The sequence below is a fragment of the Trifolium pratense genome, linkage group LG4, assembly GCF_020283565.1.
Source record: "Trifolium pratense cultivar HEN17-A07 linkage group LG4, ARS_RC_1.1, whole genome shotgun sequence".
NCBI lineage: Eukaryota > Viridiplantae > Streptophyta > Magnoliopsida > Fabales > Fabaceae > Trifolium > Trifolium pratense.
In genome coordinates this window covers 7,389,492-7,412,216 of record NC_060062.1, presented here as the reverse complement: position 1 = coordinate 7,412,216, position 22,725 = coordinate 7,389,492, and the positions used below count along the sequence as shown (strand labels likewise).

Genomic DNA, 22,725 nt, shown 5'->3' with positions numbered 1-22,725 from the left:
ACCGGATAATAAGGTGGTTTCTATGTCATTCAAAAAACAAAGGTTTCTATTGAGCTTTTGATCGATAAGATTAAAGTTTTGTTTTGGTGATGATTGAAAGCCGGAAAAAAAATGATGATACAGATAAGTAGTTAATTTATGTCATTCGTTGTCTTATGTTAAATCTAATATTTTTCATTTATGTTATTTTCAGTATGTTATTTTTGTTATTCAAAATTTATGTTTAATTTAAGGTTACTACTTCTCTACCTCACATAAATTGAGGGTATATGTCCTATACTGACATGACATCAATCAAATTCAGACATATATGTGTCCAAGTCAAATATAAATAATTTTTTATCAAAAAGTAATTTTGACTACTTTAATTTTCAAATAATTATAATTTAGGTTACTATTTTTCATTAATTATATTTTAGGTTACACATATTCTTATCATTTACTAAAAAACACTTTTCACTTTTTCAAAAAAAAAAAAAAATACTTTTCACAAATCCTATTAATTTTTTCTTATGGATTCATTTTTTCTTTCCTCGTAAGATCAACAAATTTCACCAGTGCTTCGCTTGTCGCCGCCGCTTCACTTTTCTGTAAGATCAAATTTTAATCGACAGATAGTGATTAAAACATGCAAGAGAATAAAAAATAAAATCAATGTTACCTAGGTGAACCGATTCTAGAACAATCGTAGCCGAAATATAATTCTGAATGACAAAATTATTTTTGGTAAAAAATTATTTATGTTTGACTTGGACACATATAACTGAATTTAATTGGTGTCATGTATAGGCACCTACCCTTAATTTATGTGAGGATTAATTAGGAAAAACCTTAATTTAATAGTGTGACATGGAGAAATAGAAGATTCCTATTGGACATTGCTATAAAATTAATTTACACCAAATGAACCATGTCAGCAAAAAAGAGATCGAGTGCGGGATACTTCATGAGTTCCCAGGTAGACTTCTGATCGAACGGATATATTTGCGCAGACATGTTGGCAAAGGCCGTTTCAAGCCGTTAGATAGTGTCCTCTGGAAAATATTCTTTCTTAAAGAGTGGTTTTTTCTTCGTTTCACTTTCAGTTTCGAAACCTCGTATGTTACTCCTTCTTTTCTAACAGTAACAGGTAACAAACTCATCTCACTTTGTTTATTTAATCAAATCAATTATTTATAGATTCTTCGTTTGATTATATTAACTTGTTGGAGAAATTTTCAAGAAATTCAATGTAAGATAGCTTATCAAGTTTGCAACAATCCGTTGACTGAAACTTTTGTTGTTTTCATGAATTTGTATTTTGGTGAATTTAACAATTTGATTAAGTTTTATTGCATGCAATTTTGGGTTATTTTAGATATATTTTGATTCACTGATTTTTGCATAAAACACTTCTGAATCTGATTGTTGTTGTGTTTGAAGTAAAAATTGCATATTATCATCACTTCATATGGGGATTGATTTGCTTAAGATGCTTGTTCCTTGATCTGTTTTGCATGCTGTATTTTAGAAGTGTGGGAATCTTCCAGTGCATGTATATGCTTTTTTTGTGTGTGTGTTAGTCATGGCAATCCGGAGTTTGGCCACGAGTTAAGTTAAGTCTAGCAAAAAATTGTTCCTATTAGGAATCAAACTTGTGTTTTTCCCGAACGATTCGTCGTAGGGGGCACATTAACCACTTGAGCCCGATCACCGGTTAGTATATGTATTTTTGGAATCATGGTGAGTTTGAGGAAATCACGGTGGGACACCATTATTCTACCAAACTGACTGTCAATCCAAGTTTCGTGGTCTATAAAACTTCGAACATTTCAAGTTCAGTCCCTTTATAACCATTCTTAATCTTGTCTTTCATAAAAATAAAAACAAGGTGGTTTTAGTCCTTCTGCAAGGATCAGGACTAAAAACACCTTATTTTTATAAAATGTAGGACTAAACATGGATAAAATTGTTATAAAGACTACAAACATAATGAACCCTGATAACACCTTGTTTATAAAATGTAGGACAAAACATGGATAAAATTGTTATAGGGACTACAAACATAATTTACCCTAAAAAAACTGATTTTTTTGCTCATTTATGGTTGAATTTAGGATCGGTGAGTTACGTACAAACTTCTTTATCTATTATTCTGAAACATTCTACAGGAATTGAAGATACTCAGAAGTTATTGAGATCTTCTAATCATCGTTCTTATTTTACTATATGTTATTCTAAATCAGAGATGTGATCATATGCAACTTGTTTATGGTGATTTTGTGACATGTTGTATCTTGTAGTTGTACCCCTCGCGGTCCTTACACCACACCTCTCACATATCGAAATTCTGTTCAAAAACCTTGTTCGAGAACTTGTATAGAGAAGGATTTCCCGCTAAGTAGCAATTCTTTCCATACCAACGTAGGAGCTCGGCGCTGCTATTGGCATAACAACCAGTTCACCATAGATTGGTCCAACCCAGTCCTCTCGTACTAGGGCTGGCTCCTCATTGTAGATTAAGAATCATGTCATGCTTGGAGCTCTGTTGGATGGGATCCATAGGTTCTTCGTGATTATATTTTTAGGCTAATTTTCATGGTTTGTACATATGATATTTGGTTGTTCTATTTGTGATTTGAGGTAAGGTAATAATAACCTGAAGTGTGTTTTTTCTCCCATCTTTATTGTGTTTTGCAATCTCGTCGTTGTGTTTGGTTTCTAAACAATTGATATATTTAAAGCCAAATTAGTTATTGCTCCAAGCAGATAGTGTAGTTGTCGTACTTAAGAGAATCGAGTATTAGTGATTTGTGATAATCGCGTGATGTTCAAAAAACAGATTGTCAAGTTACCTAAGAATAATTGAGTGAAGATGAGTATCATAGTGCACAACCTTCTAGATTATTCTGACTTGTTTGAAAAGTGAGTTTAAGTTGGCAATTAAGAAATCTATTATAGTCTTTTGAAGGTTGGTTTTGAGATATGAGTATTTACCGATCTCCTTGTATTTTATCTAATCATTTAAATTCATCTAGCTGAGAGGATAAGCAGCTATAGCAACTTTAGCTTAGCAGAATGCAAACAAACAGCTATTTCTGCAATCCGCGCTTGACAACATTGAATATTGCACTAATTTGTGTTTTCATACATATCTGTGTGTTGAGAACCCTGAAAAAAGAGTTGGAAAATTGGTAGAACAAAATGAAAAAGAAAGAGAACTCTATTTCAAAGAGTCATTTGCTCCTTCCGATACAATTATCAACAGCAATAGTTTTTCTTTGAATACTAACATCCACGACACCCTTTATTTTTCTTGCAGAAGATGGGATTCTGGACTTTGCTAGAAGGGTTACTCCTCTTTGCAAATGCATTGGCAATTTTGAATGAGGACCGATTCCTTGCTCGGAGAGGATGGACATTGGCAGAAATGACAGGACCTCAAAGGAATTCTCTTAAAGGACAAGTGATAGGACTCATTTATGCTTGTCAATTCTTGAGACTTCCCCTTATTCTTTTCAATATTATCACTATCATAGTGAAACTGTTCACTGGATAACTTGAATAGAGTGTGATATTGGATTGCTGTACTCTGTTGTGTGTTGTAAATTTTTAGTTTTATGCTCCGGCTATAGTTGACAATCTTGCGAAAATTCAACTGAGGTATATTTATCAGAAAATTTATCAGTTCGGTTGTATCAGTATTGAAATTTATCATTCCTTTGAACTTTTAAGATGTTTTAAGCTACAGTTGCATCGCGAATTTGTTGGCAGGTATATTATATACCGTATATAAGTATCTCTGTAAACATTCTTTGAACCTTACGAGTTTTCTTTGATTCTGGTGAATCTCCGAGATCCAACTCACCAGTAAAAAACAATAACAATAACAAACATGCATATGAACATTCAATTGGCATTTTATTGTGTGAAAATTGAATAAAACATCAGTTTTCATCACTACACATATTCCAAGTTCTCAACATCAACAACATACAAAATAACAGGATACAAACATAAAGTACTGAAATCTATGTCATGATAACATCTATCATGTTCATTCAACAGGAATCATAACTTCATTAGTCCTAAACATCGGAATTGTCCAAGGTGGATTATACCTACCCAACAAGAAATCCCCAACAACCTTAAAACCATCTTTCTCCAAACTCAATCTCAACTTCTCCACCTTCTCCTTCACAACTTCATCACTTGCCACACCTCCAAACTTCACCACACCATATTTCCTCTCACCTTCTTCTCTTATCACAACCCTCTCATCCGTTGGCTTAGGTGCTTCCTCAGCTTTTGCATAAGTAGCTGGCAAAATAAACTGCATAGTCACCATCTTATTCTTCTTCTCGTCTTCGCTGCCGCCACTTTTGGTCACTACTGGTGCTGTCATAGCTATCTTTTCTCCAGCATCCTTTGTGATAACTGGTGCAGTCATAGCAATCTTTTCAGGTTTTGTGTTTTGAGGGTTCCCTAAAGCTCCAATATAGTTTGCTAAAACCATAAAGCCACCATCTTTGTTTCCTTTGAACTGTGATGGATCATAGGTAACTTCAGCTGCAACAGAAGGTGCATATTTTCTGATTTCATATTCTTCTGTGGTTTTTATCACTTCATATTTTGGTGTCTCAACACCAATTTTGCCAAATACCATACCCATTATGGATTGAGAATGAAAAAGAGTAAGCTTAGAGTTGAAAGATGTTGGTATGAGGTTTTGATGACCTGTTGAAGTGGATTTCAATCCTTTATATAATAAGGGATAAGAGATTTGGATTCCGCGCCGTAAATACATGATACAGTTACTGATCTCAACCGTCCGTTATATCTGAAGATGATTTGTTCAAAGCGTAAGTATATATATGTTCTGTCTGATCTCAAATCAACGTTACAAATATTTGAAGATGATTTATTGAAAATGTAATATGATCCGACCGATCTCAAATCAATAATAGATAGAATAAGGACATGCAAGTGATGGAGGAGTTTGCAATGTTGAGAACTCTATGAGGTGACATGTCTTTAAGTTTTCTTTGAGAAGGGTTTAGCATTTAGCATTTCAAGATTCCAGATTTTGCTTATGAAATGAGTGGATGTTTTTCTGCCACATTGCCCATGCTGTTTGTGGACTCCATTTAGAATTTGAACTTTTCTTTTTTGGGTTTTCTTTATTTTCTTTCAAGATTTTTTTTTGTTATAATCTTTCAGGATTATTTCTAAACTATGGTTATATTAATAGGAAAGTTTTTATAGTTTTAACTCCTTTTTTTTATCAAGTTCATGTAATTTATAAGCTTTCAACAAGTTATTTATAGTTTTCAAATTTTTTGCAATTAAATCGAAATCAATAACATAATTGATATTTAAAGTTACGCTAAATTTATCAAAATTCCAGATACACTTTATAATTTTGTTGAATCTCTGAAATATATTTTTTTGTCAAAATTACAGGGTTGCGCCGTAATTCTGTCAAATATTTTATCTAAACATGCACAAAAGTTAAATCAACATATGTCATTGCATTTTAATAGCAATTTTAACATTGTGGTCTAGATCATTTATTTAAAACTAAATCACTAATTTGTCTATGAAATTTTAGATTTTAGACAATTTGGCTTTTAAAATTAATGAAATTTGAAAATAATTCTTTAAATTGAAATTCTTGTTAGACCTTCTATATAATTTTATGGACCAAATTGAATGAACATTTCAATAAACCGATATTTATTCTTTATCCGATAACAATTAGTTTAGGATACTGTTTTGCGAAAGAATATTAGAGATCTATGTCGAGTGTCGACAATGTATCATGTTCAAATTCGGAGTGTTTGTACCCATGGAATACTTGTAAAAATAGACATTGATCATTACATTATATATAAAACATGATGATAATCACAGTTTAAATTTTTTTAGCTCTGATTCTAACAAAAATGAATATGTTCATAAGGTGTCAACTCGATTTGACTTTGTAACTTCAATGGACGCAGCTTTAAATTATATACGAGTTGAAAACAATTATAAAATAATTATTAGTGTCACTAATAATAATAATTTTTCTTTCTTCAATAAAATGATCCTAACCAAATGTATAAAGTTTCCTACTATGACATGGTACTATATATTATAATCCCAAGTCAGAGAGTATCAATAAAGCTATAAAAGCATACAATGGCATACAAGAAATCAAGAATGATTGGATAATATTTGGGAAGTATAAGAATTTCTTTTAAAGAATTGAGGATAATTTTGAAACATGTATATCTGAGGAGTATATATCCATCTCAAATATGAATACCACAAACCAACACAATAGTGAGATTTTGAATTCCAACTCAAATAAAGTACATAGAATCCTCTCCGATGAAAAACTCTCAGGTTTTTTTATTTTTTGTGGCGATTGAATCTTAACCCATAAATACACTCTCTCTCCATTTTTAGTGATAAAACATGTTCTCTCTTCATAGATGAGTAAAAATAGGACGTGCGAGAAACTAGTAGGGCAGTAAAAAATATCTCATAAGACATGGTAGTACTAGTAGATGATAAAGAACGATAAAGACCCAAATTCTTAAGCGCGTATATTGTGGTCTAAGCCCATCTATTATATGATTCATCCATTAACATTTTGCATGTGATACGCTTGGCCTATTACATGTAGGTTCCTTTAACACTTGTTATGTTGCATGTTCCAATGCAGAGACTCGTTGATCAATAGTAAAAACAAGTTTGTTGTAATGAGACAAAATAAAGGGAAAGGTCTAGAAACCGATGAGTCGGCAAATGAGGAGTGGAGGGTCTCACAAGAGGCAAATGAAGGTCATTCTGTTAAGCTTGATGCGAATTATCACACTAAGGGATTTTATCACACATGGATATATATAGTGAACTAGGAGTTATTTCTCATTTTTATGTGATTGGTGAAGTTGTTATTCTTCTCCCTCAAACTCTCTTTTCACATCTCAATTCCTTTTGTTTTGATGAAAGTTCAATAAGAATGATTCATATCTTAACTTTATTTCATATTCAATTTTAGTACCGTTTCATTTGTACAAGATGCAAAATTTGTCTCACTTATGCACGATAAACTTAAGAGGTAAATATAACCGTTACAGAAAACTCTTTATTTTGACAGAAAAATACCTTAAAAAAACATAAAGTACATAAATCAATTTCACAAACATCTTCATCCATATCATGATCATTCAACAGGAATCATAACCTCATTCGTCCTAAACATAGGTATAGTCCACATAGGTGGATTATACCTACCCAACAAAAAATCACCAACAATCTTAAAACCATCTTTCTCCAAACTCAACCTCAACTTCTCCACCTTCTCCTTCACAACTTCATCACTTGCCACTCCTCCAAACTTCACCACACCATATTTCCTCCCACTCACTTCTCTTATCACAACCCTCTCATCAATAGGCTTAGGTACTTCCTCTGCTTTTTCATACATAGAAGGCAGAGTAAACTGCATAGTCACCATTTTATTCTTCTCATTTGTCACAACTGGTACTGTCATAGCAATTTTTTCTGAAGTTTTTTCTTGTGTGATTACTGGTGAAGTCATTGAAATTTTTTCAGTTTTTGTGTTTTGAGGTTTACCAAAAATTCCTATGTAATCAACTAAGACTTTAAACCCACCATCTTTATCTCCTTTGAACATTGATGGATCATAGGTTATTTCAGCTACAACAGAAGGTGCATAATTTCTGATTACATAGTTTTGTGTGGTTTTGATTACTTCAAATTTTGGTGTTTCAACTCCAATTTTTCCAAATACTAAACCCATATTAAAGATTGAAATGAAAGATTAAAGATTTTGGTGGCTTATAGATGTAGCCTTGAATTTCTTGTATATATAATGAAAGATATATGCTAAGGAATATTGATAATTCTATGAGTTGAAATGTCTATGAGATTTTGTTTGGAAAAATGTTTGCAAATTGAGACTTTGCTTTTGAATTAATGAAAAAAATATGAATGGTTGTTATTATGTAGACTTGCCATGCATTCATGGACTCCATTTAGCCACGACCACAAACTTTTGAGTCTTTGCTGGTTTTTGTAAGTTAATCTGCTTTTATTTTTTACCCTTTGAATTTGGTTAAAATTTGTTTAGAGAAAAGTACACAATTTCTTTTTGGTCAAGAAATGTTTGGGTGAGTTGGGTTATGGACTCATTAAGGTCAGAACATGTTTTAAGCTCAAAGAAAAGTAAATAGAACTACCGACAGATTATTCACCGACGAAATTCTCATGTTAGTGGCAGGAGTTGAAATCACTAACAAATTAAATATCATACTTAATCCTATCAAATTTCCTAGAGGTTATCAAAATTAAGGATAAAGTTGTCTTTTGAAAACTTTATAAATATTTAATATTTTAGATTTTTTTTGTCTCAATTATCCTGTGAAACTAATATGAGCCCTATTTACTAGGGTTAGGCCAGGCGGCCTACAGGGGCCTTCGGCCTGGCCTGTATAAGCTTGGCCTGGTTATTAAAAATGTCAGGCTTAGGCTTTGAAAACGGCCTGTTTACATAAATAGGTCAGGCTTAGGCTTCTAAAAAGGCATACGAAGCCTGATAGGCCGGCCTGTTTATAATAATTATTATTTATATAATATTATTATTTATATCTTATAAAAATATATTATTTATATAAACATTATTAGCTTTTAATTGTTGCGACTTTTCGTAATCGTATTTGTTATTTTATTAGTTTTTAATTATTTTGTTAATCATATTATTAGTTTTTTATTAATGTTGTAGAAATTATAAAAATTTAAATGTGAACTTTTTAAGGTCTGTTTAGCCTATTTAAAAAAACTATATAGAGTAGCTTTAATGTAACACAGGCTTTTAAACAGGCTACAAGGCCAGGCCAGGCCAGGCTTTTAAAAGGCTCAGGCCAGGCCAAAAAAAATAACATTTGATAGGCCACAGGTCAGGCTCAGGCCCGAAAAAAAATCGTAGGCCAGGCTCAGGCCTGTCAAGGCCTGGTCTGGCCTGGCCTGTTCCCAAGCCTACTATTTACAAATCGTTAGTTGGTTTAGTGGTAATTGGTGTTGAATTTGGTAGGGAGGACCACAGTTCGATCCCCCGCAACTACGATCGAAAGGGGTCTGTAAGTGGATCTCTCACGTAAAATTATTGTCTAGTGAAATTCTGACCTTAGATTGATAAATATAAAATTTATAAAATATGGTGCGATCGAGTTTTAAAGGTGGAAATTTCACTACTCTACTTCTGGTGAAAGTCATAATTGAGAGAAGCTTTGCAATAATCAATTTAATTTTATTTATTTTTTGTTATTAGTCAAGTGGTCACACGTACTTAAATATCTAAGTAAATACACATCAGAGATTGAAAAATATGATGACCCAAGTTCAAATTCAAGATTTCACATAAGAATAAATTATGTGTAATCAAGCTGGTGAATATTAGATAAACTGGTATATATAATAATATAAATAGGGAAATGTTAAAAAAATAAATAAATAAATAAAAAATAGAGAAATGTTTGATGTAAATCTCATCCACCCCATTGACACCCCTGAATTTATTTGATTTTTATCTTTTGTCGGATGAGTTATATAAAAAGGCTATGTGGTGGGTATCAAATAGGTGTCTGGAATTATGAGGTGTTTATATATAAGGACCCATATATAAATATAAGATATGATGGTAAACCAATTTTATATTTTTCTTTTTTTGTCAAGAGTTTTATATATTTTTAATACTCTATTAATAGTGGTCCTTCAAAAAATACTCTATTAATGTTTTCACTAGCTTCATGTGAGTTTTTCTTCAAATCCATACTCATTAAGTAACGAGACTCAAGAGGCATCAAAGAAGAAATTTTGAGCTCTAAAATATATATACTAAAACACATAATGAAACTTAATGATAAGCTAAAACTTCAAGTTTTGCTCGGTTGAGGTAAATATAAAAACAAAAACATGTCAAAGAAAGAAAAAAAATCCATGTCAAAATTCAAAGACAATCTAGCACTAGAAGAAAATTGGTTGTTTGTTGCTCTTAAAATTGCATTTTGTGACAGTTAAAACCGTCGCAATTAAGACATATGTGATGGTTTTCAAATTGTCGATGATTTGCTAGTCGCAAGACCACTTTGCGACGGTTCTGTAAAAAATTACTTACAACTATCGCAGTTGATATTGTGACGGTTTCAAATATGTCATTTACGCACAACATTAGAATTAGTAGCAGAGGTTGTGACAGTTACAAAACCGTCGCAAACTTATTTTTTTAAAATAATCTAAGAAAAATGTTAAACGGTGCATCAGGGATACTAATTAAGAATATTAATAAAAAAACATAAAGAAACTTTGTCTTAAAATTTGAGGATTCAATACCTAAAAGTGTAAGCTTACAAACATTAATTTTGTCTTTTATTTCCTTTTGGTATCATTAACTAAGGTTGTCAGAACCGGACCGGTCATCGAACCGGCGAGCTCACCGGTTCCAGGTTCAATTGGTCGGACCGGGTTCAACCGGGGTCGAACCGTTTATAATTAAATATATATTTTAATTAATATATAAATAAAAATATATGAATAATTGCTCAATATTTCACAATTTCACACATTAAAAAGATAAAATATCACAAGGCAAAATAAAATAAAATTTATAATTCAAATCAAATTAGAAATTATATAATAAACTAAATTCAATCACACAAAATAGCACCATAACATCAATTGACAACATACTGCCTTCAAAAAAATCAATTCCTACGATGAAAAACAAACATTTCCTATTCCTACGACGTGTTGTTTAAAACGACGTTGTTTTGCCCTGTTTTTTAAAAAATAAAAAAAAATCTGCATAACCGCTTGGACCGTGCCAGCCGGTTTGTTGGTTCAACCCGGTTCGAAAATCGGTTCACGCATTTTTTTGCCCGGTTGGTTTCCTATCCGGTTTTTGCTCATAACCGAACCATTTTCATGACCGGTTCACGGTCCGACCGGCCAGTCCGGTCCGATTTTGATAACCTTGTCATTAACAACTAGTCCAAGAACACCGTTTAGTATGACCCATAATTTAAAGGAAAATGCTAACTAGTGCCCCCGGGGCACTACTTAAGGATACTAATTATAGTAAAATTACATTGAAACTTGTGTAGTCAATGTTTGTAAAGTATAAAAAGTGTCATTTTCAATGCAAAAATTGCTTTTTTTGTATCCTTAACTAGTGCCCCGAGGGCACTAGTTAGCATGACCCTAATTTAAAACATTTTTTCATTCATTTTGATGGCTGGGAGAAGTTCACATTACAAAAAAAAAACTAACTTTCATTTTTAAAAAAATAATTTTTTTTACTCCTATAATCTATATTGCAAAAAAATAATTTTATAATTACAATTAATACAACTATAATTACTTTTTTAATCAGTGGGCCAAAGAATAATGCTAGCAACACACTCTTTAACAAACACACTCCAACACACTCTCTTTTATTGGTTGAAATTCACATGGGTCCCATAAAAAAATGTGGACCCATATAACTTTTATGGGACCCATATAAATTTTAACCAATAAAAGAAAGTGTGTTAGAGTATGTTTGTTATTGGAGTGTGTTGCTAGCACTCCACGTGGGCCAAATTCAAAAGACGTAAGTGGGTAAAAAATAGATTTAAGTTTCCCCAAAAGTGATTACCACTCTGTCTGTCCTTTTCTCCCCTCAAAAACAGCAAAGCATCTAGCTGTATTTTCTCACTCAACTTTTGAATTTCAAAAAAATCTCCCAAATAAAGAAATTAAATAAATTAATTACAACTCACATTCCACTAAAAAATCTAACCGTTACAACAAAAAAACAAATTTTTAATTTTTTCATTTTCTATATAAAATAGAACCTTCATTTTCCTAACCCCACAAAACCCTTTTCAAAACCTCTTTCTCTCTCTCTCTTCCAATTCCCAATCCCAATTTCTAGGTTTTTCAATTTTCGATTTTCAATTTCTTCCCCAAAATGAGAGAAATTCTTCACATCCAAGGTGGCCAATGCGGTAACCAAATCGGAGCCAAATTCTGGGAAGTTGTTTGTGCCGAACATGGAATCGATCCAACTGGAAAGTACGGTGGTGATTCAGATCTTCAATTAGAGAGAATCAATGTTTACTACAACGAAGCAAGTGGTGGTAGATTTGTTCCTAGAGCGGTTCTTATGGATCTTGAACCGGGTACCATGGATAGTGTCCGGTCTGGACCGTACGGTCAGATCTTTAGACCGGATAACTTTGTTTTTGGTCAGAGTGGTGCTGGTAATAATTGGGCTAAGGGTCATTATACTGAAGGCGCTGAGCTTATTGATTCTGTTCTTGATGTTGTTCGTAAAGAAGCTGAAAACAGTGATTGCTTGCAGGGTATGGTTTTTTTTACTTTCTTGAAATTTAGGGTTTTGTTGATTTTTTAATTTATGGATTTGTTAGTGTTTTTTTATTTAAATTAAATTGATAATTGTAGTTTAAATTTTGATGAGTGGTTTTGGAATTTCGTGTGATTTGGATGTGTTGATTTGTTTTCATATTTAGTATCAAGGTTCATGTAAAAGATAATTAATTATTGTTTTGTGGATGATTTTGAAATCGGTGTATGTTGGCTGGTTACAAAATGAGATCTATGTTGCTTTATTTTTTAAAGTTTTGTTGATGATTTTGAATTGTAGTGTTGCTGTTAATTGGGATTTCGTTTGTTTTACTATCATGGAATGCTAATGTAATGTTCTTGTTTACAAATTTAGTGTTTAGGCTTCATGTAAAAGATAATTAATTATTGTTTTATGGATGATTATCAAATGGTTGTAACAAAATGGTTGTGTGTATGTCCGCTGATTAGTAAAGTTTGAAACCTTCATGTGATGTTGCTGTTAATTGGGTATACTTTGATTATGTTGTGGCTGATTTTGAAATGGGTGTGATGTGTTTTATTCTTTGTGTGTGCAGGTTTTCAAGTATGTCATTCTCTAGGTGGAGGAACTGGATCTGGAATGGGTACCCTTCTGATTTCAAAGATCAGGGAAGAGTACCCTGATAGGATGATGCTTACTTTCTCAGTTTTTCCATCTCCTAAGGTTTCTGACACTGTTGTGGAACCCTACAATGCTACTCTTTCTGTTCACCAGCTTGTTGAAAATGCTGATGAATGTATGGTTCTTGATAATGAAGCCTTGTATGATATTTGCTTCCGTACCCTCAAGCTCACCACCCCAAGCTGTAAGGAAATTCATACCTCGTTTTTTGTCAATATTTGTATTCCATGTTTTTCAGATTTGTTGCATTTGTTCAATAAGGTTTCTGATATGGCTGTTTGATTTTTTGTGGTGCAGTCGGTGATCTTAACCATTTGATATCGGCTACCATGTCTGGTGTCACATGTTGTTTGAGGTTCCCTGGTCAGCTTAACTCTGATCTAAGGAAGCTTGCTGTAAATCTGGTTCCATTCCCTCGCCTCCACTTTTTCATGTTGGGGTTTGCACCTCTAACTTCAAGAGGTTCTCAGCAGTACAGGGCTTTGAGTGTACCAGAAATCACACAGCAAATGTGGGATTCCAAGAACATGATGTGCGCTGCTGACCCTAGACACGGACGATACCTCACTGCATCAGCCATCTTCAGAGGCAAAATGAGCACAAAGGAAGTTGATGAACAAATGATGAATGTTCAGAACAAGAACTCATCCTATTTTGTGGAATGGATTCCAAACAATGTGAAGTCCACAGTTTGTGATATTCCACCTACAGGATTGAAGATGGCTTCAACATTTATCGGTAATTCGACTTCAATTCAGGAAATGTTCCGAAGAGTGAGCGAGCAGTTTACTGCTATGTTCAGGAGAAAGGCTTTCTTGCATTGGTACACTGGGGAGGGAATGGATGAGATGGAATTCACAGAGGCTGAGAGCAACATGAATGATCTTGTATCTGAATATCAACAATATCAAGATGCTACTGCTGATGATGATGAGTATGAAGAGGAAGAAGAGGAACAGTATCAGGAACATGATGAATGATGAAATATGAGGATTGTGATTGTTTTTGCGGAATATGGTTAACACAACATACCGCAACTTCCTGTTGCCGGATCATTATTTCTTTGTTGTAACTTGTAAGGGGATATAACTTTTTTCCGGCTATTTTTCTGGTTTTACTTATGTTTTATGTGTGGCATTGTTGGTAGGGAAAGACAGTATTTTTGTTTAAACACCTATTAATATAACAATCAATCTATACGGTTTTCCCAACACTTGAACTCCCCGAACCAGATAACCGAATCTTGGACTCCATTGACAACTTTTTCAATACTTGAACAGCCACATTGAATTTAAATGACCAGCATTTGCAAATGCCAAGTTACTGCTACTATTTTGCAGTATCTATGTGCAATTATACGGAGTCAGTTTTAGGACAGATCAATACCAAGTCAATGCATTTTTCTACTGAAAAAGCTACATTGAACTTGTATTGTTTTCTTTCAAAATCAACAAAACAATGGTATTGGGTGAAAACCCAATAGAGATTATCATCAAATTCAAAGCTCAATACGTGCACATTCATAGTAATACAAACCTAAATCATCTTCAAGTCATTGGGCTCAAGTTGTTAATGAGCTTCACAAAAAAGGACGGATTTCGGGAGAATCCGGGTTCGATTTCTGGGTGGAACAATTTCTTGGCCAGACTTTACTAAACTCGCGGCCGAATTCTAAACTACTAGGGCCTCTTTTCCCTGAAAACCAAAGGGTTATAAACAAAAAAAAATGCAATTTTAAACGAAACATATCCTATTTAATTGTCATTGGTCTGCTTAGTTTGCTCAATGTCATCTCTGCTTTGTTGTTAAATTTTCCGTTTTCATTCTTGTATTTTTTGTTTTCATTGCTCCCAAAAACTCTTTCATTTTCCATCATCAAGTTCAACTTGTTTGTTCATGTTTCACATTTTTTGAAGTAAATCTTGCTCTCTGCGGATGTATTGAATATTGATGGTAAACTAATTAATTTGATAGACGCATTGTGAAGTTGTTTGAAAAACATAGTGTTGGAACAACTAGTAACAAAAGAAAATAATAACGAAATCAAACGATAATAAACACGCAAGAAGTTTGATAACGTAGTTCTCCAAGTAGTGGTTATGTCTTCGACTGTAGATCATTGACAAATACGATGGATACTTTGGATCAAATTAATTGGTTTGAACTTTGGATCAAATTTTTTCTAGTTCGTGATATTTTATTTATTTTTTAAATAAATAAAATAAAGTGTGATATTTAAATAGTTTGGTTCTTTCGCTACACATGTTAGCATCAAATGGGGAGTGAAATGAAAGCAATGACCAAAAATGACCAACCATATGTGGGGTTTGAAGTAGGACCAGGACTTTGTTTGTTGCAGCATTATTATCAATATTTAATTTTAATATTTTATCATGATTACGTTATTACCAAATAATAATGTAAGTTCAACTGGATGGAATCCTACCGCACTGCTGGTATACCATTCAATCAAATTAATGCCCACTTGGCATAACCATTAAAACCAAAATCAGAAACTATATGATTAATTTGTTTCTTTCTTTTTGTTTTGGAGTCATTTAACAGTAATTGAACTTGTAGTGTGGTGTTTAACTTCAAAATAGAAAACTCTCAATGTTGCTTTATAGGTGTTACAAGTTAATCATATAGATTCAATGTCATGTCACATTGGTAAGGAGACTATCTCAAACAATTTGTAATATTAAAAATTAGTCTCTAAAAAATATCATTCACCAAAATATCAATCCCATTGTAATAAAATGATTTTCACGTTCTTTAAATTTTTATTTTTAAAGTGTCATTATTTATAGAAAAACTCGTTATCCTTAGGTAAGAGAAACAAACATTTATCGGTGTCAAAAAGTTACAAACAGTTATAAAAAATGAACGTTCCTAATGTATTAGAAATGTTATTTCGGTCTAGTGGTTGAACTCTTTGTTCAAATGTGATTATGTGTGTGTTTGAATCTCATTAGAGGTGTCTTTTACCTTTTATTTTTTATGTTTTAATTAAATAAAACAGCAAAACAAATTCGCATATCACAAATTATATTTGGCTATCTCATACACATGATATCAAACCGATTTTATTTCAACACAAAATATTGTAGAAGAATATATGGATGAATGGTTGAGGATCAACCTTCTTAGTCAAATTTCTAATCTTGGAGATTGGGTTGTGATCTATATTATAATCATTGATGATCTTTGGAAATGTCATAATGATCACATCTTTAACCAGGTCTTTTGGTCCACGATTCAATGGATTTGTATTCTCTCCAATTTTCTCTCATGTTTTCTTTCATTTTGTTTAATTCAATGGTTGATATATGAAGGAAGAGAGAGAGAGAGAGAGAGAGAGAGAGAGAGAGAGAGAGAGAGAGAGAGAGAGAGAGAGAGAGAATCAACCATTGGATTACGTAAAAGGAGAGAAAACATGAGAGAAAATTGAAGAGGATCTAAATCCTCCGATTCAATCGCCTCGTACATGTATAAAGATATTTGAAGAAATTATCTCAATCTCCTTGGAGCGTATTCTAGATTCCACTAGGGTTTCTTCAATTGTTGCATATGATATTGGTTGGAATCTCCCTCTCAAAGATTGGGTTAAAATAAATATAGATGGGGGTTGTTTTTCATTTGTTGGGAAATGTGGTTTGTAGAGGAAACTTTCGCGATAAAAATACTATCATTTGTTTATGAGGTGTATTATTCAAACACAAATTTTGAGACACAAAGTTAACACAACTCTCTTTCTACTTACAAGCACGCAAAACGATGTATGCAAAAAATATAAAAAAATCAAAACAGTATATTTGTTGTATTTTTGTCAAATAAATGTGTTTACATAACATTTTCCTTTCTTCATATGGTTGTGTGAAAATACTATCTATACCTAAATTAAGCACTCATTTTACCCACAATCATTTTGAGTCATATCTCATTCCGTACCTTATTTTTGAAAATAAGATTGAAACAATAATTGCCTAAGTGTATGTTTGGTTTCAATTCTGGAGCATCCAGAATTGATTCTGGACGTGTAGAATTGATTCTGACTTGTTTGGTTTCTCAAAAGTAGAATTGATTCTGCCTCCAGAATTGATTCTACTTGAAGCTAGAAATCGTAGCTTCTGATTCTAGAATTGATTTTTACACTCAAATTTTTTGTTCAACTCACTTTTTCATGAATATATCCAAACATAAACCACTTCAGCTTAAAATCAATTTTGGCCAGAATCAATTTTACAGAATCAATTCTGCCAAAATCAATTCTCTCCGCCGCAGAACCAAACACACGCTAAATGGAAGGATATCTCTGCTGTCCACAATCTTTACACCGAAAACAAAAGGTACACAACGTCGAAAATACTAAAAAATAGAACTTTTTTTTTGGTAACACTAAAAAATTAAAAAACCTATCATGTTGACCAGAGAAATTAATTTCTAAAGGCATTTGAATTCGCATTTTGGCACCTAAAGATACCTAGATAATTGAATCAGCTTTCTTACATGCGCCGAAAAAAGCTATAAATTTGATCTTACACATCTATAAAACACATTTGTATCAGATATTTTAAATATATTTCATCTATTAAATACTTAATTAAAGTTAGATAGCTCAATTCATGAAACAATTGAATCTTCTTATCGGGGTTGAAAAAATTTAGAGATTTGATCTTACACCTCCTTTTATTGATCAAACAATTAAAATTTAAATAGAAAAAGTATTTATTAATCTTCAATCATAGTATTTCACCCTTGCATACAAGTTTTATTTATTTATTTATTATTATTTTAAAAAAAATAGTCTTTACTACTAGGATGACATAAGTCAAGTTATTTGACAAGGACATACAGCTTAGGCTAATTAAAATATGGCCCGACCCATTTAATAAAAAAACAAACCATAGTGTTATTTTATTTATTCATTGGCCTTATTTAATGAAAATGTCTTGTGGCCAATTTAAATTTCTCATTGCATGGAGAAATTTTGGTAGGAATCTAATAAGTTTGTTGGGGAAAATTAATCATCTTTAAATGATGATAAAAAATTCATATTTATAATATGATAATAAAGAAAAAATTTATAATTTCTTTTATTAACATAAATTACCAGAGCTCATTTCTCCTTAAAACCAAAGGATCCTTAAAAAAAAAAATTTGGGGAACAATTTTTAGCATATTTTTATTGGGTCATGCTAACATATTAAGATACTTCAAATAATAATTATTTCTTAAACAAAATAATTTTTGACTTTTAGGTTCATTTGGTATAATGGAAAGAAAAAGGGAGAAAAGAAAATTACGAAAACCAATTAACTTTAATCTAAGTTCATTCATTAATTAATTATCGTAATTTTCTTTTCTTCCACTTTCTTTTCATCATACCAAACAAACTTTTAGAGATAAAATGCATAATTTTTAGTCTTAACTACACATTTGGTCCATTACATTTATTTTAGGTTTCAATTTGGTATTTTACTTTTAAAAAGTATCAATTTGGTCCCTTACTTTTTTTTTTCTAGCAACTTAGTGGTCAGAAATTTTACCTTTAAAGATGAATAAATGAAGTGTCCGAAATTTGAACCTCAACTCTTACATAACATATGCAATGTCTCCGCGAACTGATTTAAACTCACAGAAACTAACTTTTTTTCCATTTTTATTTATCCCATTTTTTTATTAACAAAAATAAAATGATATTCATTCATTCAAATCGAGAGAATAAATTAAATACAATTACATGTCCAAGATCACTAAAAACATAGAAAGATAAAACTGCAACCAAATTTCCCGAATTCCTTCCCACTAAACAAGTGAATAATGCCTAAAAAAAATCCCAATAAAAATTTCCCGTTTGAGTTTTGACTTTTGACCAAGATCGTAAATACTATTCTATCCTTCCCTCCCTCTAAAAAAAAAAAGGTCCCACAAAACCAGCTGTCATTTCAAAATTTTCAAATTTAAATTTCATTTCATTTCCCAAAATCTGCATTTCAAATTAAACAAATAAATACCAATCTCTTTCACTTTCACTCATTCTAGTTCGTAAACCAAACCCTAATTCCCAATTCCAAAGCCACTCTCTCTTCCAATTTCCCTCTTTCATTTCAATTTCTTCACAACACCATGCGAGAGATCCTTCACATTCAAGGTGGCCAATGCGGTAACCAAATCGGAGCCAAATTCTGGGAAGTTGTTTGTGCCGAACATGGAATCGATCCAACCGGACGTTATGCTGGTGACTCTGATCTTCAACTAGAAAGGATCAATGTTTACTACAACGAAGCTAGTTGTGGCCGGTATGTTCCTAGAGCGGTTCTCATGGATCTTGAACCGGGTACTATGGACAGTGTCCGCTCTGGACCGTACGGTCAGACCTTTAGACCGGATAACTTTGTTTTTGGTCAGAGTGGTGCTGGTAATAACTGGGCTAAGGGTCATTATACTGAAGGCGCTGAACTTATTGATTCTGTTCTTGATGTTGTTCGTAAAGAAGCTGAAAACTGTGATTGCTTGCAGGGTATGATTTTCTGTTTTTATTTTAACTTGTTTCTAAATTTAGGGTTTTGTTGATTTTTGAAGTGATGAATTTTTAGGTGTGATTTTGTGATGGGTGTGTGTTAATTTTGCTAAAGGTTGGATCTTTTGCATGCTTTGTGGTTGATTGTGAATTGGGTGTGTGAAAGTGAAGTATTTTTTTTGTTAGTGAAGTGAATAATTGTTTTAGTATTTTTTCAAGTTTTGCATATGATTTTGAATGATTGGTGTGTTTGTATGTGAGTTATCACTTAGGAAAGTTGGAAAGTTTGTGTGTTGTCGTTAAATGGGATTTGATTTGATTTGATTTGTTAACTTTATTGTTTTTGAATTTATGGTTTTAGTAATTAGTACTACAATTAAAGGCATATTGAATTATTAGTATAATGGCATATTGAAGTGTGCATAAAAAATAAAGGCATATTGAAGAATTAGTCAGATGACAATGAGATAAACTAAAAAAAATAAAGACATATTGTTTCTAAATATACGTTGCAAGTGGAAATGAAAGATTGTGATAAAAAAAGCATATATCTCAATCATTCAGAAGTTAAATTCAAGAAACTATTTTGAGGTATTCCGGTCTTCTTCTCCCAATCATGTTTCATCCTTTTAGGTGTGCCCTGCCAACAACCGCAAGAATCGAATAAAGTTTTAGCAATACATTCACCATGTATTGCTAAAACTTGACAAGTCTTCGATTCTTGTGGTTGTTGGCAGGGCCCACTTAAAGGGGATGAAACATTACTGGGAGAAGAACACTGAAATACCTCAAGACAGCTTCTTGAATTTAACTTCTAATCGAGATACATTCTTTTTTGGATCACAATACTTGATTTCCACTTGAATCATATATTTAGAAATAATGTGTCTATTTTTTTTTTTTGAGTTTATCTTGTTGGACTAATTCAAAATACCTTTATTTTTGGTGCACACTACCTGCCTTTACTATAATCTGTCTTTGTTTGTATTACAATTGGTATTTGATTTGTTAACTTTATTGTTTTTGAATTTATGGTTTTAGTATAATGTTTGTATTACAATTATTAGAAATGACAACTTTCTTGTTTTGTGGCTGATCTTGAAATGGATGTTGTGTGTTTATTATTCTATTGCGTGCAGGATTTCAAGTATGTCATTCACTTGGTGGAGGAACTGGATCTGGAATGGGTACACTTCTGATTTCAAAGATCAGGGAAGAATACCCAGATAGGATGATGCTTACTTTCTCAGTTTTCCCTTCTCCTAAGGTTTCTGACACCGTGGTTGAACCCTACAATGCTACTCTATCTGTTCACCAGCTTGTTGAAAATGCAGATGAATGTATGGTTCTTGATAATGAAGCTTTGTATGATATTTGCTTCCGTACTCTGAAGCTCACCACCCCAAGCTGTAAGCTAATTTAGAATCCATTTGGCTCATTTTTTAATCCATATGTTTTCAATTTTGTCGTATATGTTCATTAAGGTTTCTAATTTTGGTATTTGATTTATTGTGATGCAGTTGGTGATCTTAACCATTTGATATCAGCAACTATGTCTGGTGTCACATGTTGTTTGAGGTTCCCTGGTCAGCTTAATTCCGATCTTCGGAAGCTTGCTGTGAATCTTATTCCTTTCCCTCGGCTTCACTTTTTCATGTTGGGGTTTGCACCTTTGACTTCGAGAGGTTCTCAGCAGTACAGGGCTTTGAGTGTACCAGAACTCACACAGCAAATGTGGGATGCAAAGAACATGATGTGCGCTGCTGACCCCAGACATGGACGATACCTCACTGCCTCAGCCATTTTCAGAGGCAAAATGAGCACTAAAGAAGTTGATGAACAAATGATCAATGTTCAAAACAAGAACTCATCCTACTTTGTGGAATGGATTCCAAACAATGTGAAGTCAACAGTATGTGATATTCCACCTACAGGGTTGAAGATGGCTTCAACATTTATCGGTAATTCGACTTCAATTCAGGAAATGTTCCGAAGAGTGAGTGAGCAGTTTACTGCTATGTTCAGGAGAAAGGCTTTCTTGCATTGGTACACTGGGGAGGGAATGGATGAGATGGAATTCACAGAGGCTGAGAGTAACATGAATGATCTTGTATCTGAATATCAACAATATCAAGATGCTACTGCTGAGGAGGATGAGTATGAAGAAGAAGAAGAAGAGGAACAGTATCAGGAACATGATGAATGAAATGTGAACATTTTGATGTTTTTTGCAGTGGATAACACATATGGTGCTGCAACTTCCTGTTGCCGGTTCATAATCCCTTTGTTGTATGGGGATACTTTTGTTCCGGCTGTAATGTATTTGTTTCTGGTTTTTATTTGTGTTTCTATGTAACATGTTGGTATTGAAAGACTATATTATTGTTGAAACAACTATAATTACTTTTAAGCATCAATCTTTAAGGTCCAAAAGTTGATTAGTTGTGCTGCATATATAGATGATTAATTATGCTGCATATATAGATAGATAGCAAAATACTAATGTGGAAGAGGACCATTGCCTTCCCCTTAAATCTATATGTTATCCTAAAAAATCTGAAATCTATTGCTTTCATGTAATACATGAGCTTGAATTTGGTCTTGGTTGTTTAGTTCATTGCATGCACAAGACCAATCTCGACAATCTGTATTCGTATACTAGAGTTATTTGTAACTATTCATAGTTATGATTATGTGCTCTACACTAATAACTAATTATTCAATTTTGCATTTCATCAATGAACAATAACCTTTTTTTTGACAAATCAATGAACAATAACTTAAAAGGGAATTAACTTAAATTACGCCATGTTAAGAAAACAAAAAAGAAATTACAATCTAAGAAGTTGTGTATTCAATGTCTTAAGATTTTAAAAATAGGCAATCATTCATTCTCTTCCTTAAAAATGTTAGTCGTTGTCATTCTAGTTTATGACTCTGCCAAAAACACAATAATTCCTTAAAGGGAATTTAAATACTTTATATGATAATTATTGGTATTTTCACACATGTATATAAATTTTGATACTTTTTTAATGTTGATGGAGTCCCCACAAAAACCATGGGGATTTGCGGAAAAGTACTTCTGGTTGTCGCTCTGTCTCGTTGACATTCCTATTTGAGACCCTTAAAGTTTTCAATACAA

The 22,725-nt window shown here is 32.7% G+C and overlaps 5 protein-coding genes across 8 annotated transcripts; 3 read left to right on the top strand and 2 right to left on the bottom strand.

Moving 5' to 3' along the window:
- Positions 1-1,002: 1,002 nt before the first annotated feature.
- Positions 1,003-3,727, top strand: LOC123924381 (immediate early response 3-interacting protein 1-like). Of its 4 annotated transcripts, none has more exons than XM_045977250.1 (2): positions 1,003-1,129; positions 3,302-3,727. In XM_045977250.1, exon 2 carries the CDS (start codon positions 3,305-3,307, stop codon positions 3,536-3,538), a length of 234 nt encoding a protein of 77 aa, XP_045833206.1. In that variant the 5' UTR covers positions 1,003-1,129; positions 3,302-3,304; the 3' UTR covers positions 3,539-3,727. The 4 variants fall into 4 exon arrangements, with proteins under 4 accessions (XP_045833206.1, XP_045833208.1, XP_045833207.1 ...); XM_045977252.1 differs by having other exon boundaries at positions 1,025-1,129; positions 3,299-3,727; XM_045977251.1 differs by having other exon boundaries at positions 1,041-1,120; positions 3,299-3,727.
- Positions 3,728-3,881: 154 nt separating this feature from the next.
- LOC123924380 (heme-binding-like protein At3g10130, chloroplastic) lies at positions 3,882-5,094 on the bottom strand. The gene has a single exon (XM_045977249.1). The coding sequence runs from the start codon at positions 4,784-4,786 to the stop codon at positions 4,037-4,039; it is 750 nt and encodes a 249-aa protein (XP_045833205.1). The 5' UTR covers positions 4,787-5,094; the 3' UTR covers positions 3,882-4,036.
- Positions 5,095-7,027: 1,933 nt separating this feature from the next.
- LOC123923318 lies at positions 7,028-7,923 on the bottom strand. The gene has a single exon (XM_045976006.1). The coding sequence runs from the start codon at positions 7,790-7,792 to the stop codon at positions 7,193-7,195; it is 600 nt and encodes a 199-aa protein (XP_045831962.1). The 5' UTR covers positions 7,793-7,923; the 3' UTR covers positions 7,028-7,192.
- Positions 7,924-11,736: 3,813 nt separating this feature from the next.
- On the top strand, positions 11,737-14,270 carry LOC123881526 (tubulin beta-2 chain). The gene is made up of 3 exons (XM_045930234.1): positions 11,737-12,392; positions 12,972-13,241; positions 13,355-14,270. Exons 1-3 carry the CDS (start codon positions 11,999-12,001, stop codon positions 14,035-14,037), a joined length of 1,347 nt encoding a protein of 448 aa, XP_045786190.1. The 5' UTR covers positions 11,737-11,998; the 3' UTR covers positions 14,038-14,270.
- Positions 14,271-19,004: 4,734 nt separating this feature from the next.
- On the top strand, positions 19,005-22,021 carry LOC123881525 (tubulin beta-2 chain-like). The gene is made up of 3 exons (XM_045930233.1): positions 19,005-19,580; positions 20,720-20,989; positions 21,101-22,021. The coding sequence occupies exons 1-3, from the start codon at positions 19,187-19,189 to the stop codon at positions 21,784-21,786; spliced, it is 1,350 nt and encodes a 449-aa protein (XP_045786189.1). The 5' UTR covers positions 19,005-19,186; the 3' UTR covers positions 21,787-22,021.
- The last annotated feature ends 704 nt before the right edge of the window (positions 22,022-22,725 follow it).